The following is an 18,456-nucleotide window of genomic DNA, read 5'->3' as shown; positions in this document are numbered from 1 at the left end:
AGGGTCGGCTTCCAGCGCTGTTTTCAGCACTGTTTCACTCAGCCCGAGGTGACGGCAGGAGGCTGCTGCTGCCTTTGCCTTGGCAATTGGAGATCGCGGCGGCTGCTGCACCCCTCTGTCTGCCGACTGGATTTTATCAGGACAACTGCAATTGCCTTTTTCCATCCTTGCTGCCCGCTGTGCTTTTGTGACAGTGAACTCAGTCTTTCTGTTGCCGGCACCGTGCAAAGAAGAGATTGAAATGCTCCCAAGTCCCCGGGCACTAAGTCGAGGGGAATTAAAGCCACACAGGCCACATTTGCAGCGCTCCAACACAGCCCTGCTGCTGGTGCTGCTGAAATAGAATCAACTTAGAGAGGCCATCACAAAAATTGCCGCTGGGGTGTCAAACACAATGAAAAAATGCACCCGGAGAAAGAAAAACCAGAACTTCTTGGCTCACTTCATTGCTTCCTGCGAGCAGCAGAAAAGGGAGATGCCCAGAGGTATTTCCAGCTGCTGCTGATCCCAGCTGGAGCTCTCTGCAGAGTCCCAGCAGGAACCTGAGCCCAGCCCGGGGAGCTCACACAGTGTCAGGGAGATTCTGTCTCTGGATTCAGTCAGGGTTGCATTCCCCAACAAGTGCTGGTGCCACCTCCTGTTTTCTTGGATTAAAACAGTAACAAGGAAAACCTTACCAGTGGCACAACTCCCCAGTCCACAAGGAAAAAAGAAAGGACAAATCGTAAAGTTTACCAAACATTTGTCCTGCTTTGCTGCAAAAGTCGTGCTGCACTCAGTATGGAAATCCAGGAGAAGCTGCAGTTGGTGGCGCATCTTGTGCCAGAAGCTCGACCTCGTTCTCCACCAAAGGTTCTTGAAAAGAGCAGCTGGGACTGTGGTGAAGGTTGCTGGAAAACTGCAACAGCTTTCCAGAAGTGAAATGAAAACGCAAGAAATAAAGCAAGAGCTTTTCCTCTATTTATTTCTATGCTCCCCTTTTCCGTGTTGCACTACTTCTCCGTGCCATTAATTCCAAATGGGTCTCACCTCTCAGATCGATGACTTAGTGAGTTTTAGACACTCGAAAATACCATGGGCCGTACACAGAGTTTGCCTTCCCCTGTTTTTGCTGCAAAGTAACGCTGGAGACATAAGCGTAGTGCTTGGGTCGGGCACGAATCCTACAACCAGGGAATGTGTCCTGACAGTGTCTGAGCCTCAGCAGGGACAATGCACAGCAGCGACCGAGGGAATTCCTCTGCCACGGCGCAGGAGTCAGGCCTCTGGATGTGGGCTCAGCACGGCCAAGTTGCCGTGTTTGGAGCGGCTCGGGGGCTGCCCCCGGGGAGCGCGGGGCTGGAGCGTGGAACGGACACGCGGACAAACGGCCCCAGGGCTCCAGTTGCAGCGGCGGCAGCGGCAGCAGCAGCGGCAGCAGCGAGTCTACGGCGTCTACGGCGTCTACGACCCGTCCCCGTCCCTCTCTTGTTCCTCCTCTCCCTCTCCCGCTGTCCCGCACTCTGTCTCGCTGTCCCGCAGCCTCTCCCGGTGTCCCTTTCCCGACCTCCCCGGCCCCTCTCGGCGTCCCCGTCCCGGCCTCTCCCTCTCCCCCCGCAGGGCTGGGCCATGCCCCGGGCCCGCCCCCGGCCCCGGGCGTCCCGCCGCGGTCTGGGCTCCGCCCGGCTCTGGCGGTGCTGGCTGTGGCGGTGCTGGGCGGGCATCAGTGCCTGGGGCCGGGGCGGCATCGCTGCGCTTTGGCTGCGCCTGTCCCGAGCCTGGCCCCGGCCCCGGCCCCGGCCCCGGCCCCGGCCCCGGCCCCGGCCCCGGCCCCGGCCCCGGCCCCGACCCCGGCCCCGGCCCCGGCTCCTCCCGGGCCCCGCTAAGGACACACGCGGCGCGGCCGCTCCCGCCGCCTCCGCCGCGGCTTCCCCGGCCCGAGCTCCGCCGCTCGGCAGCGCAGCCGCCGGCCTCGAGCCGCCGGGGCCCGGGGCGGGTGGGGATGCCCGGCCCGGGGCGCTCGGGGGGCGCTCGGGGGCCGTGTCTGGCCCCGGGCCGAGCGCTGAGGGCCGCGTGTCGCCCGCAGGGGAGGCGCGGGAGGCCCTGCAGGACCGGTACCGGCTGCGTTCGCTGCTGGGGCGCGGAGGCTTCGGCAGCGTCTACTCGGGGACGCGGCTCTCGGACGGCGCCCCGGTGAGCGGCGGGGCTGGCGGCGGGCGGAGGAGGAGGAGGAGGAGGAGGGCGGAGGAGGAGGAGGAGAAGATCGGGGCGCGGCGGGGCAGGCGGCGAGCTGAGCCCGCTGCTGGCCTTTGCTCGCAGGTGGCCATCAAATGCGTGCCCCGGGCCCGCGTCCAGCACTGGGGCGAGCTGGTGAGTGAGCGGGGCCGGCGGGAGAAGCTGGGGCCCGGCAGGGGAAGAGCCGGCGGGAGCCCTGCAGGGAGAGCGGGCGTGGGCTGAGCGGGGGGCCCAGAGCATCCGGGGCTGGGTGAGGGGTTCCCGAGCCCTGGCACAGCCTCAGCCCCACTGACGGCATCGTGGTCCTTCGGCAGCCCAACGGCGCCCGTGCGCCCCTGGAAATCGTGCTGCTGGACAGGCTGTCCTCTGGATGTGGTGGCATCATTCAGCTGCTGGAGTGGCTTGAGCTCCCCAACAGCTTCCTGTTGGTGCTGGAGCGTCCGGAGCGGTGCCAGGACCTCTCGGGTTTCCTGGCGGAGCGGAGGTTCCTGCCGGAGGAGGAGGCGCGGGGGCTGTTCCGCCAGGTGCTGGAGGCCGTGCGGCACTGCACCAGCTGCGGGGTCCTGCACCGCGACATCAAGCCCGAGAACATCCTGCTCGACCTGGCCACCGGGCAGCTCAAACTCATCGACTTTGGCTGTGGCGCCTTCCTCCAAGACACAGCCTACAGGCAATTTGCAGGTGAGCCCTCTCAGGGGATGTTCCTGGGCATCTCACGGCCCAGCCTGGCTGTAGCACCGCGGCTTCCCCCTCTCGCTGCTAGGAGCAGCGTTATTTCTTGAGCCAAGTTGCTTTTGGGTGGAGGCGGGAGGGGGCCAGCCCCCACACGCCCAGGGATGCCGGGGCGAGGCTTTAGGAGTTGCAGCATCCCCTGATGAACTCCGTCTGTGTTCCATAGGAACCCTGCCCTACAGCCCACCAGAGTGGATCCACCACCAACGCTACCACGGCGAGGCAGCGACGATCTGGTCCCTGGGCCTCCTGCTGTACCACCTGGTCATGGGGAAGCACCCGTTCAGGAGGGGCCAGCAGTTCATCTGGGGGCGCATCTTGTTCCCACGATGGCTCTCTCAAGGTGGGTCCTCATCTCTGGGCACAGGGGAATCCCGGTGCTGGGAGACAGCAGCAGGCTGATGAGCACCCTGCTCTGGCAGCTGCTGAGGAGGTGGCACATGTCCTGCTCTCCTCCAAACAGAGAATCCATGGGGAAGTCTAGGCACAGCTCTGGGCACACCCAGCATGGCCTGGGCACGGGAATGGAGGGGCAAAGCAGACGGGATCCTTCTCCAACTGACTGCTGGTTTCTGGTTTCTCTCTTCAGAGTGCCAAAATGTTATCAGGAGGTGTTTGTCCATGCAACCCTTGGACAGGCCATCCTTAGAAGACCTCTTCAGTGATCCTTGGCTGCAGGGTGTTCATCTGCCCCAGAAGATGGGAGAGGTCCATGTGCACAGTTTGATCCAAAGACCTGACAGGTAAGAGCTCCACACATCTCATGGCAATCAGTGCTAAAGAAAACCAGAGTGTTTTTGTCCTGCCTGTAGCTCTGAGCAGGGATGACCAGATGGGAACATCTGTGCTGGGGCGGAGCTGGAGACCTGGTGTAGCAAGCACTGGTGGCCACCATCCACCCTAGTTATGCTTGTCCTGGTTCGTTGGTGGCTGGGGCCCTGGGCAGCGCACTGACAGCCTGGTCTGGCCCCCAGGGAAGGAGGAGCCCCTGGAGAAGCTGTATCAGGTGGGGCTGCTGCTGGAGACACCAAGGACAACCCCAAGGATGCCAAGCTCTTCCTCGACCTGGCCACCGGCAGCTGAAGATGATCGACTTGGATTCTGGCACCTTCTTCAGACACGCTCCCTGGGGCCCAATTTGCAGGTGAGTCCACAGCTGGGGGGATGCTCCCAGATGTGGGCATGGCACGGCCTGGCCGGGCACCAAAGGTTCCTCCCTTTGCTGGGGCAGACGCCACAGATTCTTCACTCGGCCGTCAAGCTGCCTTTTGGCTCTGCGCAGCTGCTGAGGGCTGGATGTGCCGTGGCCGGCTGCAGGCTGGGCACGTGTCCTGCCCTCCTGCTCTGCCCCCAAAGGCAGCAGTGATGGGCAGCTTTGGGCCCAGCTCTGAGCACGGCCAGCGTGGCCTGGGCACTGCGGGCGCTCGGGACGAGGGACAGGAGCCTTCGGCTGACGGGCACTTTCTGGTTTCTCTCCTTCCAGCCGGGCTCTGCGGGTGCTGAGGCTGCTCTGGGCTCTGCCAGGGCTCTGCTGGGCTCAGCCCCAGGCACGGCTGGGCCGGCTCTGCCCTCACATTGCTCTGACAGCTTTGCATCAGACGAGCCCATTCTGAGCCCACCGAGTGAGCTTTCTGCTTTTGCAGGTGAGTGAGACTCTCCTGCAGGCCAGGAGATTGCAGTGAGGGATCCACATCCAATTGGCAAGAACCCAAGCACTCCACAGTTCCAGCTGAACGCCTGGATCTCCACAGGATGTTTTGTCTGTCCCGCTCTTCCTTCCTTTTTTGGCTGGAATCGTGCAACTGCCCTTTCTTCCTCCTCCAGAAGTGCCACAAGTGAGCAAAACCTGGCGAGTGGACGGCGTTCCTAAGGCAGTGCAGTCTGGAGCGGATGGATGAAGAATTGCCCTTCTGCACTTCCCAAGCAGAGCAAAAAGCTGTAAGTGGGACTTTGCGTCTTTACGAAACCCCTGACAATTTCAAAGGGAATGTGCAGCTCATTCACAGGGTGAGAAGGAAGGTCGTCTTGTAAAGGATTTGGGGTTTGGCAAAGTTTAGATTCCCAGTCCTGCTTGGAGCTGGCGGGGCACAAAGCAATTTCCTATTGCTTCAATCACAATTTAAAATAATACTGGAAACAAACCACAAAATCTTTTTTAAAAGGCTGCTGAGGTCAGCAGGACGGATCCATGCCATCAGCACATTTATGGAGTAAATAACGGAGATCTCATTTGAAAAAGTTCAGTTATCTCTTTATGCAAAGCTATAAAGTATTTTTACTACGTTGCACTTGGGTTTTGTTTTTATCTTCCACTTTTTTTCTGTGTTGTTTTTAATTTTCTTTTTTTTTTCTTTCCTTAATAGAAAACTTGTCCTAGGGAAGGAATGTCCTTTGCTGCTGGTTCCCGTGTGGAGCAGCTCCCCAGGCAGAGCCCGGCAGCTCCTGGCCCTGCAGGGCTGAGGCTTTTCCCCGTTGCTGGGCACAGACTGATGGAGCAGCACTGCTGAACACGGGGACACGCAGAGGGAGCAGGAGCAGCTGCCTGTGTCCACCTGCAGCTCCAAGGCCCAAACTCTGAGCAGACAGGGCTGGAAGAGACTGGCAGGCTCCCTGTTTGCTGTGCTGCCCCACTTGTGCCCGGCCCAGCTCTGCGGGAGGCAGAGGGAGAACAAGGGGCAGCTCCGGCCAGCCCCCAGCACAGGAACACCTCCGGCCCCGGGCCTCGGGGCACTGTCAGCACCCGCTGCTCCGGCCACGGCTTCTGCTGGCCCTGACGGCGACAACCAAACTGTGCCTGATCCCCAGGGAGCAGCAGCAGGGCCTGGATCCGATCCCTCAGTCTGGGGCAGGGCTGGACAAACGACCCCCACAGCAGCAGCAGCAGCAGCAGCAGCAGCAGCACATGGAGCTGACTTTGAGCACAGCCCCCGCCACTGTTCCCTCCCGTGGGCAGTGGTGTCACAGCAGCCTGAGGCACCCGGGAGCCCTCAGGGCCCGCAGGGACTTGAGATGGCAGCCCTGGGCTCCTGGGGGTTGTGCAAGGAACAGAGGCGAGGACTCCCTCTCCACGTGGAGCTTCCAGATGGAAAAGGCTGCTGTGAGCAGGCAGCTGCAAGGGCAGAGGAAGGAGGGTCTCGACCCCTGGATCTGTGCCACTTCCACAGTTCTGGGCAGCAGCCACCGAGCCCCGGGGGAACAGAGGGCACAGCAAGAGGGGCAAAAGCAGGCAAGGTCAGAGACTGGAGAGAGCCAGACCTGGGAGCAGGAGCAGCTGCTTCATCGCACTCTTGGAGAAAGCTCTCGGCTGTTTCTAAGCGCTGAAAGGCGTGAAGGGCAGAGAGGAGGGGACACCAAACAATGCTCCTGTTTGCACACCCTCCCCTCTCAGTGTCCCAGAAGGAATTGGATGAACTGTATTCTTCTCTCTGAGTCGTCTCGTTCAGCGTGAGCAGCTTAGCACCAGGAGCTGAAGGAGCTGAAGCCTTAGGCCACAAGAGCTGACCAAGAGGGAACTTTTTGACCAAAGTAATGCTGCTAACATGGACCTGACTGAATCCAGCAGATAAAATCATGGGAATACAGAATCCTTTCTGTTGGGAAAGACCTGGGAGCTCATCAAGTCCCAGTGTTAAGCCAGCAGTGTCAAGCCCAGCACTAAAGCCTGAAGTGCCAAGGCCTGGACAAGAGGCCTGACTGAGGCCTGAACAAGCGGCCCTGAGCCAAAGGTGACCTCTCGATGAACCTTCCAGCCAAAGGTTATCTTTGTATCTGCTCGTTAACAAAATAGGCACCGTCATTAGCGTTGTAATAGATGCATCCTCTCCTTAGTGAAACATGTATTGACCTTTCTGTATTTAGAAGCCAGACAAGGCCATGAAGTCTGACATCTGGCCTTGTTCGGGGCTGTAGGGTCAAAGGCAACTCCCCTGGTTCCTCCTTGGGCCCTGGCCAGGCTTTGGGAGAAACCCAAGAGGAGGATGCAACCAGATGTTCCTGCACTAGGAGTGCTGCTGGCAGTTTGTTTATTCAGCACTATCAAAGCTGGGCCCTCTCCCAGCCAGGCTGGAGCCTCAGCTGTGGCTGGAGGCAGCTGCAGGAATTCCCAGTGTCCGGGAGAGGCTCTGCAGTCCTTGGCTGTGACAGCTTCCCCAGCTGCTGTGTGGGTGTGGGTGATGGGAAAGGCTGAGGGTAACTGGTGATGGATCTTTCTCAATCACTGCGGGCAATCCGTGGTAGTGACGGCTGGCTGCATTGCTGAGCTGCTCCTTCTGTGCTCCTTTGCTGCTTTGAACTGTAGTAAATTTCACTGATTCCTTCAGGTGGTGTCTGTGTCCTTGGTGCTGAGCCTGCCCACTGCGAAAACAAAATTGGCATAGCTTGGCCGGATCAGCACAAAATGACACTTTTTAAATCTAAAGGTGAGGAATCAGTCCTATCCGAAATTCCCGGATGGGAAGCCCTTCCCTAGAGTTCTCTGGCTCTGGAGTGGGCTGAGGTGGGAACAGATTTTTGACAGGGGCCACTGTATTAGAGGGTGTAAAGTACCCCACACTGGCTCTGAAATGGCTCACTACTCAGCCTGAGTGGGTACCACAGTGGTCTCTTGAAAAGGAGAGACTTAGATGCCCTAAAAACCCTGGTACAGGAACAACTGGCTCAAGGACACATAGAGCCATCTATGAGCCCTTGGAACACCCCAGTATTTGTTATAAAAAAGAAATCTGCTCAGTGGAGGTTACTCCATGACCTGAGAAAAACCAATTCCACGACGGAGAGAATGGGCACATTGCAGCCTGGTGTGCCATCGATGTCCCACAATGCTGCCTGCCTCCTGGGACATCCTGATTGTGGACTTAAAGGGCTGTTTTTTCACTATTCCATTACCCCCAGATGATACCCCAAAGTTTGCCTTGACCGTGCCTTCTATTAATAACGCTGCACCAGTGCAACGTTACCGATGGAAAGAACTTTCCCAAGGCGTGGGAAACAGCCCCACGATGTGTCAGTGGGGTGTTGCTCAGGTACTCTGATCAGTGAGAGAACAGTTGCCAGGGGCATACTGTTACCATGGCCTGGATGACATTTTGATTGCAACCCAAACCAGAAAAGAACTCTCACTGATTCAGCCAAGCCTGTTGCAAGCGTTCAAACCACTTGGGCTGCAAGTAGCACCAGAGAAAGTGCAGCAGCAACCACCCTGGAAATACTGGGGACTCAAAATAATGAACCAGACCATACAGCCACAAACAATTCCGTTTCCAACCAAAATTCTGACTCTAAACGATGCACAAAAACTCTTGGGTACCATCAACTGGGTCACACCTTACCTAGGACTGACTGACTCTCAACTAGCACCTTTATTTGACCTCCTAAAGGGTGACTCTGAATTAACTTTCCCCAGAAAATTAATCCTAGAGGCAAAAGCTGCTGTTGAAACAGCAGAGCAAGCTATCACCAACAGACAAGTCCACCGGATATGCCCAGAGGTGTGGATCACTGTGTTTATTCTCATTGTTAGTTTTCATCCTACTGGTGTTATTGGGCAGTGGAATCCACGCTGGCCTGATCCTTTGCACATTCCAGAATGAATGCTTCCACCTCATCAAGCAAAAAAGACGGCACCCACCGTCTTTGAACTAACTGCACAGTTAATTATCAAATGTTGTCGCAGGTGTTTACAGTTGAATGCTACGGATGTTTCAAAAGTTGTCTTGTCTCCGTGACACAAGAGCAATTCTAATGGTGTTTTGCTAACAGTACAGCCTTGCAAAGTGCTTTGCAAGGACACTGGAACGCTTTGGGCACCTGCCCGACGTGTCTGTCCTACCTTACGTCCTGTCCAAGACCACCAGCAGCATTCTCCTGGTGGCCCCTCCACAGACGGTGTGGAGCCGTGTGTGGAACAGTGCTGGAAACAGCTTGTTCACCGACCTCGTGGAGAGCTGGGACTCTTAGAGTGACGGTGCATTTAAGGATTCTGTTTGTTTACAAACTGGTTTTCTGTTTACAGAGTGGTTTTTTCTGTTTACAAATTGTTTTTCTGTTAATTGTTAATCTTGTTAATTCTGTTAATTGGTTTTTCTCAGGGTTTTAAAAGTTGAACGTTTTCTTGTTTTAGTGTTAAGTTGTAGTTTGGAACCATAAGCAGTTAACCTGTAACACGCCAGCCCGGAAGATTGTGATCTCGCCTGACAGCTCCTGGGAGTGAGTGCTGCAGCTCCAGTGGTACATGGGACACATCACTGGCTGAGCAGAATTAAGTTTGTCAAAACCTCCTTCCAATTAAACCCATGCTGTCTTGTGTTACCCTGTCTGCAAAAGGGCCCTTGCAAATGGGATAACGGAAAACAATCTGCATTTTAATAAAAGCAAAGGCAGGAGATGTAGCAGGGTCCAGCTGGTTCACAGCTGGGCATAATGAGTCTGATCATAACAGACCCAACTGGGCTGACCTGGCTTGTTCTAGAAGTCCCCGGGGGAACAAAGAGCTCAGCCAAGCCCATCCAAGCCCTGGCTGCAGACACACCCCTGGCCAGAGATGTGGGCAGTGCAGAGATTCCCAACCAGTTGGCTTTCCAAGCCCGGGAAATTCAAACTCACCATAAAAGGGAGCTTGGAACAATGAATTGTGGCTGTTGGTCAGAACTCAAGAAGATACTGTGTGATGTGTCTGTCTCCAACCCACCAGCCTCGTGTTACACTATGTCTAAATCTATGTTTCTATCTATATCTCTATCTTTATATGTGAAACAATAATAATAATGTGCAGTAATGCTGACAATACTGATTTGCCACCTTTGGCTGCTCAGGGATGTGACACTAAATACCCTACAGAAAAGCATTGGCCACGACTCAAATGTCAGTGCTAAACTTTGTGAGACTGCTTGCAAGGAATAAAGGAGGAAGGGATGAAATTGGCGATTTTTATGGGGTTTGCCGATACTGTGGTGTGGAATGCTTTGTCTGTTAGTGTGAAAATACAGTGATTTGGACTGCTGGTGTTTTCATGTACCAGACTATTCACAAGCTGCAGGATCATCAAACAGACAAAGGGGCAGTTGAAGGAGCAGGTGAAAAAATGAGGAGATGGGAACCTGTCCTGATGGAGAACCCATCCCACAGATGTTCTCCATACCCTTAACAATGGACCCAGTGGGGAAATGGAAACCCCTGGATGTGCACAGCTGCGCCCAGTTTGCGAATACAACCGTGCACAGTGAGACTTTGACTTCTGGGGAAATTGTTCTGGGTGTGATGGCCCCTGACAGGGCCACCCCAGAGGCTGCAGGGCTGGACCTTCATGCATTAGAATTAATTAGGACAAATCAGAAGCAAATGAGAGTTATCAATACAGGAATAGGAACTCAGATTTCTCCAGGACACTGGAGGTTTGAGAACTGCTCCCTGGAGCTTGGCCTTGAAAAGCGTTGATGTCATGGGAGAAGGAATTGATGCAGATTGTCAAGGAGAAATCAAAGTCATCCTTTGAAACAATAGTGAACAGAGTGGATTATTTAAGCCTATGGCGTGGCAGCAATTACTGATATTGCAGTTTGAAAAACAGTTGTGCAGAGAGGAGATCCACAGTGTCACTGCGGTCCCCTGGCTCCACAAGGCCCTGCAGGCTCCCAGGGCACCTTTGGTTCTATGGGGCCCGCAGGGTTTAGCTGGCGGGCAGGGTCAGCACCAAAGAGACACGCACCAACTTAAGGAAGCCCAAGCCCACCGCGGGGGGACCCGCCTCCCGCCGGGGCTCTGCCGGCACCGCCACCGGGACCCCCAAAAACACCTCCCGGGGACCCCCCATGTCCCCTTGAGGGGCATCTGCGCCTCAGCTCTGGAGCCCTGCGAGATCCAAACATCAAGCTGCCTGGCCCCGACAGAAAAAAGCCCCGGGAGCCATAAATATATTTTCTGTGAGCTCCAAACATCCCTCCCCACTTCAAAAAAACCGCCCAGGATATTTGGGGCGCGCTCCCCCTCCCCGGTCACCCGCAGGATACGGGGGCGATGGTCCCGGGGCGAAGGAGCTGCAGATCCAGAGAGCAGTGAAGTCACGCAGTGCCTCCTCTGCCGGCTCCAGCTCCTCCATCCCTCCTCTTCCTCCTTCTCTGTCCCTCCTCCTCCTCCTCCTCCTCCTCCGTCCGTGCGGCCGCGGGCCGGGAGCTCTCGGGTGAGCGGGGCCGGGCCGGGACACGATGGGAAAGGGGTGGGTCACCCCCAAACCGAGCTGGGGGCAGCGGAGGTTTGGGGGAACAATGGGAAAGGGGTGAGAGGGGGGGATAGGGGGAGGTGGGACAGCGGGAAGGGAGTTCCCAGTCGGGGTCCCCCAGTAAACCCCAGGACTCCCAAGCCCTGTCCCAGCGCCCACAGTTCCCTCCACAGCCCCGGCTGAGTGGGGGGCTCAGCCCAGGACCCGTCATTGTCTGGGGCTCCCTCGAGTGCAGCAAATGGGAGAGTGCCCCCCAGGGTGGATTTTTGGGGGTCTCCCCACCATCACGGCTTTAAGAACCCCCGACAGTCAGGCGCCGCTTTAACTCCCCTTGACAGGGTGACACCACTCCCGTTGATTCCGGTAGTGGAGCCCCCATGGGGGGCTTGGGGGTCCCGGGAGGGTTTGGGGGTCCCGGGGGGGTCTGGGGCTACCTGGGTGATGCCGATGGTGGTGATGAGGACCCCGTGCCAAGTATAAACCTGCTCAAGGGGGCTTGGGGGCGTGTTGGGAGGTCCCATGGGAATTGTGATGTCCTGAGAGGGTTTAGGGGGTTCGTACGGGTCGTTTGCAATCTTGGGGAGTTTTTGGAGGGCCCCAGGGATGTGTTTGGGGTTCCAGGGGAGGTTGGGGTGTCACGGGGAGATTGGAGGTTCCCAGGGAGGGGCTGGGGGGTACCTGGGCAGGGCAGGTGACAGAGCTGGGACCCCGTGCCGGGTCTGAACCTTCTCACTGGGCAGCGTCAGCGTGTTCAGGGAGATCCTGGGGGACCCCGAGGGTCACCCCAATTCCCAGGGGACCCAAAATACTAAGGGCTCCCCTGAACTCCCTCACCCCTGGATCTGCTGCAGGCAGGGGGACACCAGCACTCGGCCCCTGCCCCCACTATCATGGGGGGGCTGTGGAAGAAACCAGGGGGGCACAGACAGGTCAGGGTGGAACCCCAGAGTCCTGGAGGAGGGGACATGGGGACAATCCCAGGAATCCCCGTGAGGGGCTTAGGGGGGACCCAGGAGGATTTGGGGGCGGACTGGTGGGGTCATGGGGGCATTTCCAGGAGTCTTGGGAGGGGGGGAAGAACAGGGTGAGCCCCCAGGATGGGTTTGGGCAGAACCGGATTGGAGCTTCCAGACGCTGAATCCGATGAGGAGAATGACCACGATGGCAGCGATGACGGACACAGCGACCACCAGGGTGAGATTCCTGCTGGATTCCGGCTCTGGGAAGCACGGGATGGTGAGGAGGGGCAGGGTAACCTCCATCCCACTGCGCCACATTCCCAAACTCCCAGTTACCACATTCCACATTCCCCGCCTCAGCCCAGGAGAAGATGCCGGGCTCCGGCATTCCGGGATGCTCCACCCGGCACCGGTGCTGCTCCCGCTCCTCCGGCAGCGCCTCGATCCTGGCCCGGGGGGGGAAGGCGCCGTCACTGTTGGGAATGATCCCGGATTTCATCCCCCTTCATCCAGCTGATCCCCGTGGTGCTGGGGTAACATCTGTACGTGTGGCAGGACAACATCGGGAAACAAAGGTTTACTTAACCGAAACAAAGAGGTGTACAAAGGTGGAAGGGGGAGATAACGCCGGTAAAAGACAAAGCTTGAGGCAGCTGCGTGCTTTTCTTTCTCCGGCGTTCGGGGAGACGCGTGTCTGCCTCTCCTCGAGGATCTCAGCCGCCGCAGAGCACGCCGAGCAGAGAACGGCTGTTGCTGGCTGGAGGAGTTTCACTGTGGCCAAAGGGATCCAGTCCTGGGAAATCTACTATCACCAGTTCGGCCTGAATCCTGAGTTTTCCCTGCCACCTGCGGGAGCTGGTCCAGGCCCTGCCTCGCCTTCGGCTCCTTCGGCGTTGCTCCTCTTGCTGCAGCGTGACCCTGCACCCCCTGCGCTGCCGGGACATCCTGCCCCTGCCTGCCGGGACACCCTGCCATCCCAGCGACCAGCCCGGGACTTTTCCACTGTTTCAGCTTGGTGCTCTGAGGATCCTGCGGGGACAGCGAAACCAAACTGCCCTGGGTTTTGTGAAACAAAGCCCTCAGGGTTCTTGGTACTGTTGTCGTTTGTCATTAATGCTGTAGTTGTTTGGTGGGGGGGGGAGTTTTTGTGTTTGTTTGCTTTGTATTACATACTAGTAGAGAACTGCTATTCCTATTTCCCAAATCTTTGCCAAAGAGCCTCTGATTGTAATTTTACCTGGCAGATACCTGTTTTCCCAAACCAAGACAAGGAGGAAGGACAAATCTCACTCCCTCCACTTCCAAGGAGTGTATATTGTGTGTTGTATACTCCCTTGGGGTGTTTGCCACCTTTCCTGAGGGTGAACTTGTAGGATTTGTTGCAAACTTATTCACAAGAAATGTTGTGTGTACCTATTAGAGTTTTACAGTGAGTTAGGGATTTGGCAAAGGTGAATTGTTTAAGTTGAAAATAATTTTTGGGTGTAACAGATCAACCCCTGCATACTACAGATAAAAATACTTGCAAGAACCTTTCCCTTTTTCATTTACCATTATGCACACTGCTTCACTGGAAAAGGCCTCACAGGATGTATTTGGAGAGGAGCCAGCTTTTCCATGAAACAACAAGGAATATTTTACTTTTGAAAGAAAGAGACAAAAACATGCCATTTTTTTAAATGGCACGTTCTTAGTTATCAGATTAACAACATTTTTGGAGGGGTATTCAAGCAAGTATTAAGCGTAAAACATACAAATAAACGTACTCTTACTTTCAGCAATCCTTTAAGAACTGGAGACTTCTCTTAAAGCAGGATCCCTTTCCTTCTGGGTGGATCACCTTTAGGTATTCCTCCAAACAAGCTGCAGCTGTCCCATGTGACACTGGCAGGGGCAGCTCTGGGCCGTGGTGCTTCCCCAGGAGTTTTTGGCGGCTGACTCTTGCTTAGGTAATTTAGTAATTGTGCTGCCACCTTCGGGATCCCCAAAAGGTCTGTCTCCCACATGCCTGCATGTTGCAAGACTCTATTTCATTTCCATATGTTCCTCTTTTCTGTGCACGATTGGTCTTTGGACAGATAAAGGAGGGGTTTAGCACCTGTTAATGAATTAATTAAATGGTGGATGTACTGATGTAATCTCTACAAAATGATTCTGTTAGATACTTTGGAGACTTCTGTTTTGCTTGTGTGATCTTTACTATTTGGGGGAAACTTTGAAACTCCTGATGGGCCTTGAGTGATTTTTACTTCTTGGACAGACCGTGCTTCTCTTGTCTTTCTACTTGTTGTCCCCTTAATTTTAGCCCCTAGAGGGCTAAACTTTACAGTTTCATTAAATAAATCATAAATGCTTCAGTTTATAAATAATATAGATGTTCATTGTATATTTTTATATAATTTAATTTTGTCCCCTACAGGGCTAAAATTTGGAGGGTGAGTGCTGCTCTTCAGGAAAACCTGGTGATGGAACAAATGAGGTGCAGCTGGCATCAGTCAAGGTTTCAGTTAGACAGAGTGGAAACTCTGCAGTTGGACCAAGTGCCTTCATCAGAGCAGCAAGTTCCAGAGCTCCTTCACTGTGGCACCTTCGGGCTTGGTGGTAGAAGAACCTGACACAGTGAGTGTAAAGCAACGACACCTGGGCTTGCAGAGTCTGTGGGTGAGTAAAATCTGGTCTAAGTTCTGTTGTTTTACAGAAGAAAAATGTTGTAGCTGATCTGTCAAACACAGTGGACTCCAAGTGAGGGCCTGGCAGTGACTCTGTAAGAAGAAATGGTTTCTAAAACAGGGTAAAAAAGTGGGAGCTGGCTGCTGAAGATTGATAGCAGAGATTTTTTTTGGCTTGGTTGTCGCACTAGTGATTCCACGTGGTATATTTTGATGCTTTTCAGTTTAGATTCCTATACAAGTATGAAGTTTGTCTTGCGCTCTCATTGTTGGGCAGCTTTATGGTCATGATACTCAGGAAATTATGAGCTTTCTTTATGTTGATTTATACTGTTGGCTGGGGATTATTTGTGGGGTTTTTTCTGCTTGTGGTCTCAACCATTAACAAACAAACATGTGCTGGACTTCTGCTTTGTGCATAAACCTCCAAAGTGGAAAAAGGCCTTTGATATTTCCTGTATTTCTGTTCTAAAGTAGCTATAAGTGGTACAGTTTTGGGGGTGGGTGACTCACTTCTTGAGGATTTTATTTTTAGAAGTTGGATTTGACTTTGTTGATATTCCTTTCAGCATCTAGATTTTGTATTTGGGCATGTATTTTCCACGTTGACTTTAATGATCATAGTGTCAAAAAGTCAATATGCTGTTGTAGAAGTGAGAAGTCTGCCTGAGTACTGGATTCCCGGGAGGAGAAATAGAAGAAAATAAGTAAATACTGTTGCAGTTTGTCTATTTAAAAGCTCTATTTAATACATTTTTTACCGTGTTGATTGCTGAGTTTAATCAGAGTCCGAATAGATTTCAAACCTTCTCTCCAGTTTTAGGAAGCTTGGAGATGGCAGTTTCAAGATTACCTCATCTTGTTGGCGTGGTTTCTTTCTAGGAAGGTTAAATGGTACATCAGAATCTACTTTGTTTTTCCAGAAGCATCAGTACTTCATGGTATTGTGGAAAAGTTCAAGTCATTACTGTGCCAACCCGTCACAGTTAATTTTTTGGCAGAATGAATCCATAACAACAAATGGTTTCAATCGATTTCTTATGCAGATTCTGCAGTAGATGTGCAGATCTGTTGATTAGCTCAGCCTGTTGGAAGAGTGGGGTCTGCCCCATTTGTTGTCCTTGGGGACAGTCGTGGCTGGGTTATTGCTGTGGGCCTGTCAGCTCACAAGGAAATGCCCTTCAGCTCTTACCCTGACTCAGATCAGCATGAGGAACATCATGACATTATAGTTATTTTTTAAAATGTTTTTCATGTATTTGTCAACTTGTACTGCTGCTGCATAAATTCATTAGGAGTCTTTGTGGAGTGCTGAGCACGGTTGTGGTAAATGAGTTTTGCAGGTGTGGACTGGTGGAATTGCAGTTTGCCCTGCAGTGTGTTTTAGTCTCTTTTGTGAGTGTTTCCCCACCCCTCACCTGACTGTAAGATGTATAAGTGCCCAAGTGAGCAGTTATTTACCTGTGGCAAGTCTGTTGTACCTAAACTCAGGAAATTGTACACCTCCTGGCCCTATGTACCTTGATCTTATTCCATAAAATCTTCATGCTGATAATCTGTGCAGCTCAGAGGCACTGAAAGATGATCTGCCAAAAGAGAGAATACTTGCTCTGAACTCTGTGGAGGCCCTCAGGAGTCATTCTGATTGATGTCTAGGGATTTCCCAAGGATTTGACATGCTTGATCTTGAGCTTGTAATTAATTGTCAGAGCTGCTCTCAGCTTTAGAAATGGGTTTCTACTAACTGGCCCAAAATAGCAATGTTGGGCTTTGAAACTGTTGCCATTTATGTGTGAAATCAATTGCACCAAGAGCATGTTGTTTTCATGAGTAACAAAAAGGATCCTGTTCTGTAATGTCATCCCATTTGTTAGAAAATGTTAGCACCTCTCATTTCACAAGGCTTTTTTTTTTGTACACGGCAAGGATGCATTAAATTTAGTCACGTGCAGAAAGAAATCTGCACCTGGATACTCGTTGTAAAGGCACTAGATATGTGTGATTTCTCTGTATTTTAACACTTATTTGAATACAATAGATGAAGCTGGTCAGATGATGAAAGGGCTCTTTGGCTATTGAAAGTCCTCTTGCCACCTCATCTCTCCTACTGTCAGTGTATGCCTGATAGTTAATAATAGCTTGAAACTGATATAGTTTCAAGGTATTTTTTGCCCATTTCCCTCTTGGTTGCCATCAAAAGAACAGGTTCTATTAGGGGAGCCTTTCTTCCTGCAAGTAAATGGATGTTTAGTGAAGAGAAAATGCATGGCAGTGGTGGAAACTTAGCAGAGCTTCCTGCTCCTGCTGCACTGCTCATCATCCCATTTATCCATGGGGAAGGAGGGCAGTGTCTCTCTTTAGGATATCATGCCCTGACTCGGGGAGATTTACCTGGTGGTCCCACCCCAGAATGGTCCATAGGAAGCCTGGCAGGCTGCCAATTTCTTGCTTAGACCGAGGAATCTAAGGGGCTAAAACCAGGAGAATATGTTCTGCCTGTGTTACATGATAGACATGAGCAATGTGTTATCACAGAGATGTGACAGGGACCTCGTTAGGCCCAGCAGATGTTTTAGTCCTGGCTCTCCTACTCTGAATGTGAGAGCTGGAAACATGCTGGCAGTGTAGTGCACATCCTCAGAGGACGGAAGGTAATTTGACAGCTCACTTTAACCCTCTTCAATAATGTTGACTCTTCTGGCATCGGTTTGTTGAGAATGTGGCTTCTCATGTGGAAAACCGAGACTTTTTGTAGTAAAAATAAGGATTTCTTTTCCTGATTTGGTTTTTTTTTTTCTGGCTTAGGTTAGAAGAGAGAAATATTTGAATGTAGCATTGACGTGTTTGATTTCTAAACTTTATTTGGAGACTTTGAAAAAGTGAAAATACGTAAGCATTATTGAAGGAATAAAGTGTTCTTGTTTGATGCATTCGACTGTTCTTTTCTTTCTGAGAATCTGTGTTTTTAGAGATACCAGGCAGCTCTTTTTCCTTTAGCAGTACCAGAGTCCTGCTGTCTGTCTCAAGAGAAGGCAGAAAAGGTCAGATAAGAACTGTTTAGATAAGATAGGTGGTGAACCAGATGAGGAGCTGCGCAAAACTGAAAACAGACAAGTAATGTTGCTCTGTCCCTGTCCCCCAAGTCCAAAAAATCCTCTCAGTGCCCTCAAGCTGCTGTCTTTGTGAAGGGCATCTTTCGTCTTGAGTGCAAGTTTAGAAAATGTTTTGTTGTACTGGTTATGCTAATTAAAGCGATGTTTGTTTTCCAAGACGGCGATTCAGAGGGCTGTCCTGCTCTGCATAATTACCTGTCACAGCAAAGAGAAAATATTAAGATGGGAAACTGAGATTGGTGTAAAATTCTGTCTTATCTGCAAGGTATATCAGCAGTGTATTTCATAGAGCTTGATTGTATCCAAGATTCCAGGGGGCTCCTGGTGTCAGGTGAGAATCCTTCTTTATGGAAAGCACTTGCTCTTTTCCTATTGATATTGGTGAGCCAAAGAAACTGTTTTTTGCTGCTTCTTGTAGCAAACCGAGTGGGAAATGTGAGCTGTAACAGCACTGCCTAAGCCTCTCTGGCAGCCTCATGCATTAGCCTGCTTTTAATATTGGTTGGTAAGATGACAGCACTTTGCTGCCGGTCTGTGAGGTATCCATGTAAGGTGGG

The 18,456-nt window shown here is 52.8% G+C and overlaps 1 protein-coding gene across 1 annotated transcript; it reads left to right on the top strand.

Annotated features, from left to right (window-relative positions):
- The first annotated feature begins 1,608 nt into the window (after positions 1 to 1,608).
- LOC136303570 (serine/threonine-protein kinase pim-1-like) lies at positions 1,609 to 3,693 on the top strand. The gene is made up of 5 exons (XM_066207202.1): positions 1,609 to 2,172; positions 2,299 to 2,349; positions 2,529 to 2,895; positions 3,113 to 3,289; positions 3,536 to 3,693. Exons 1-5 carry the CDS (start codon positions 1,609 to 1,611, stop codon positions 3,691 to 3,693), a joined length of 1,317 nt encoding a protein of 438 aa, XP_066063299.1.
- Positions 3,694 to 18,456: the final 14,763 nt, after the last annotated feature.

Source organism: Chamaea fasciata, unplaced genomic scaffold (assembly GCF_029207755.1).
Source record: "Chamaea fasciata isolate MVZ Bird 193981 ecotype frontalis unplaced genomic scaffold, bChaFas1.0.hap1 SCAF_37, whole genome shotgun sequence".
Lineage (NCBI taxonomy): Eukaryota > Metazoa > Chordata > Aves > Passeriformes > Sylviidae > Chamaea > Chamaea fasciata.
This window is presented reverse-complemented; position numbering and strand designations above follow the sequence as displayed.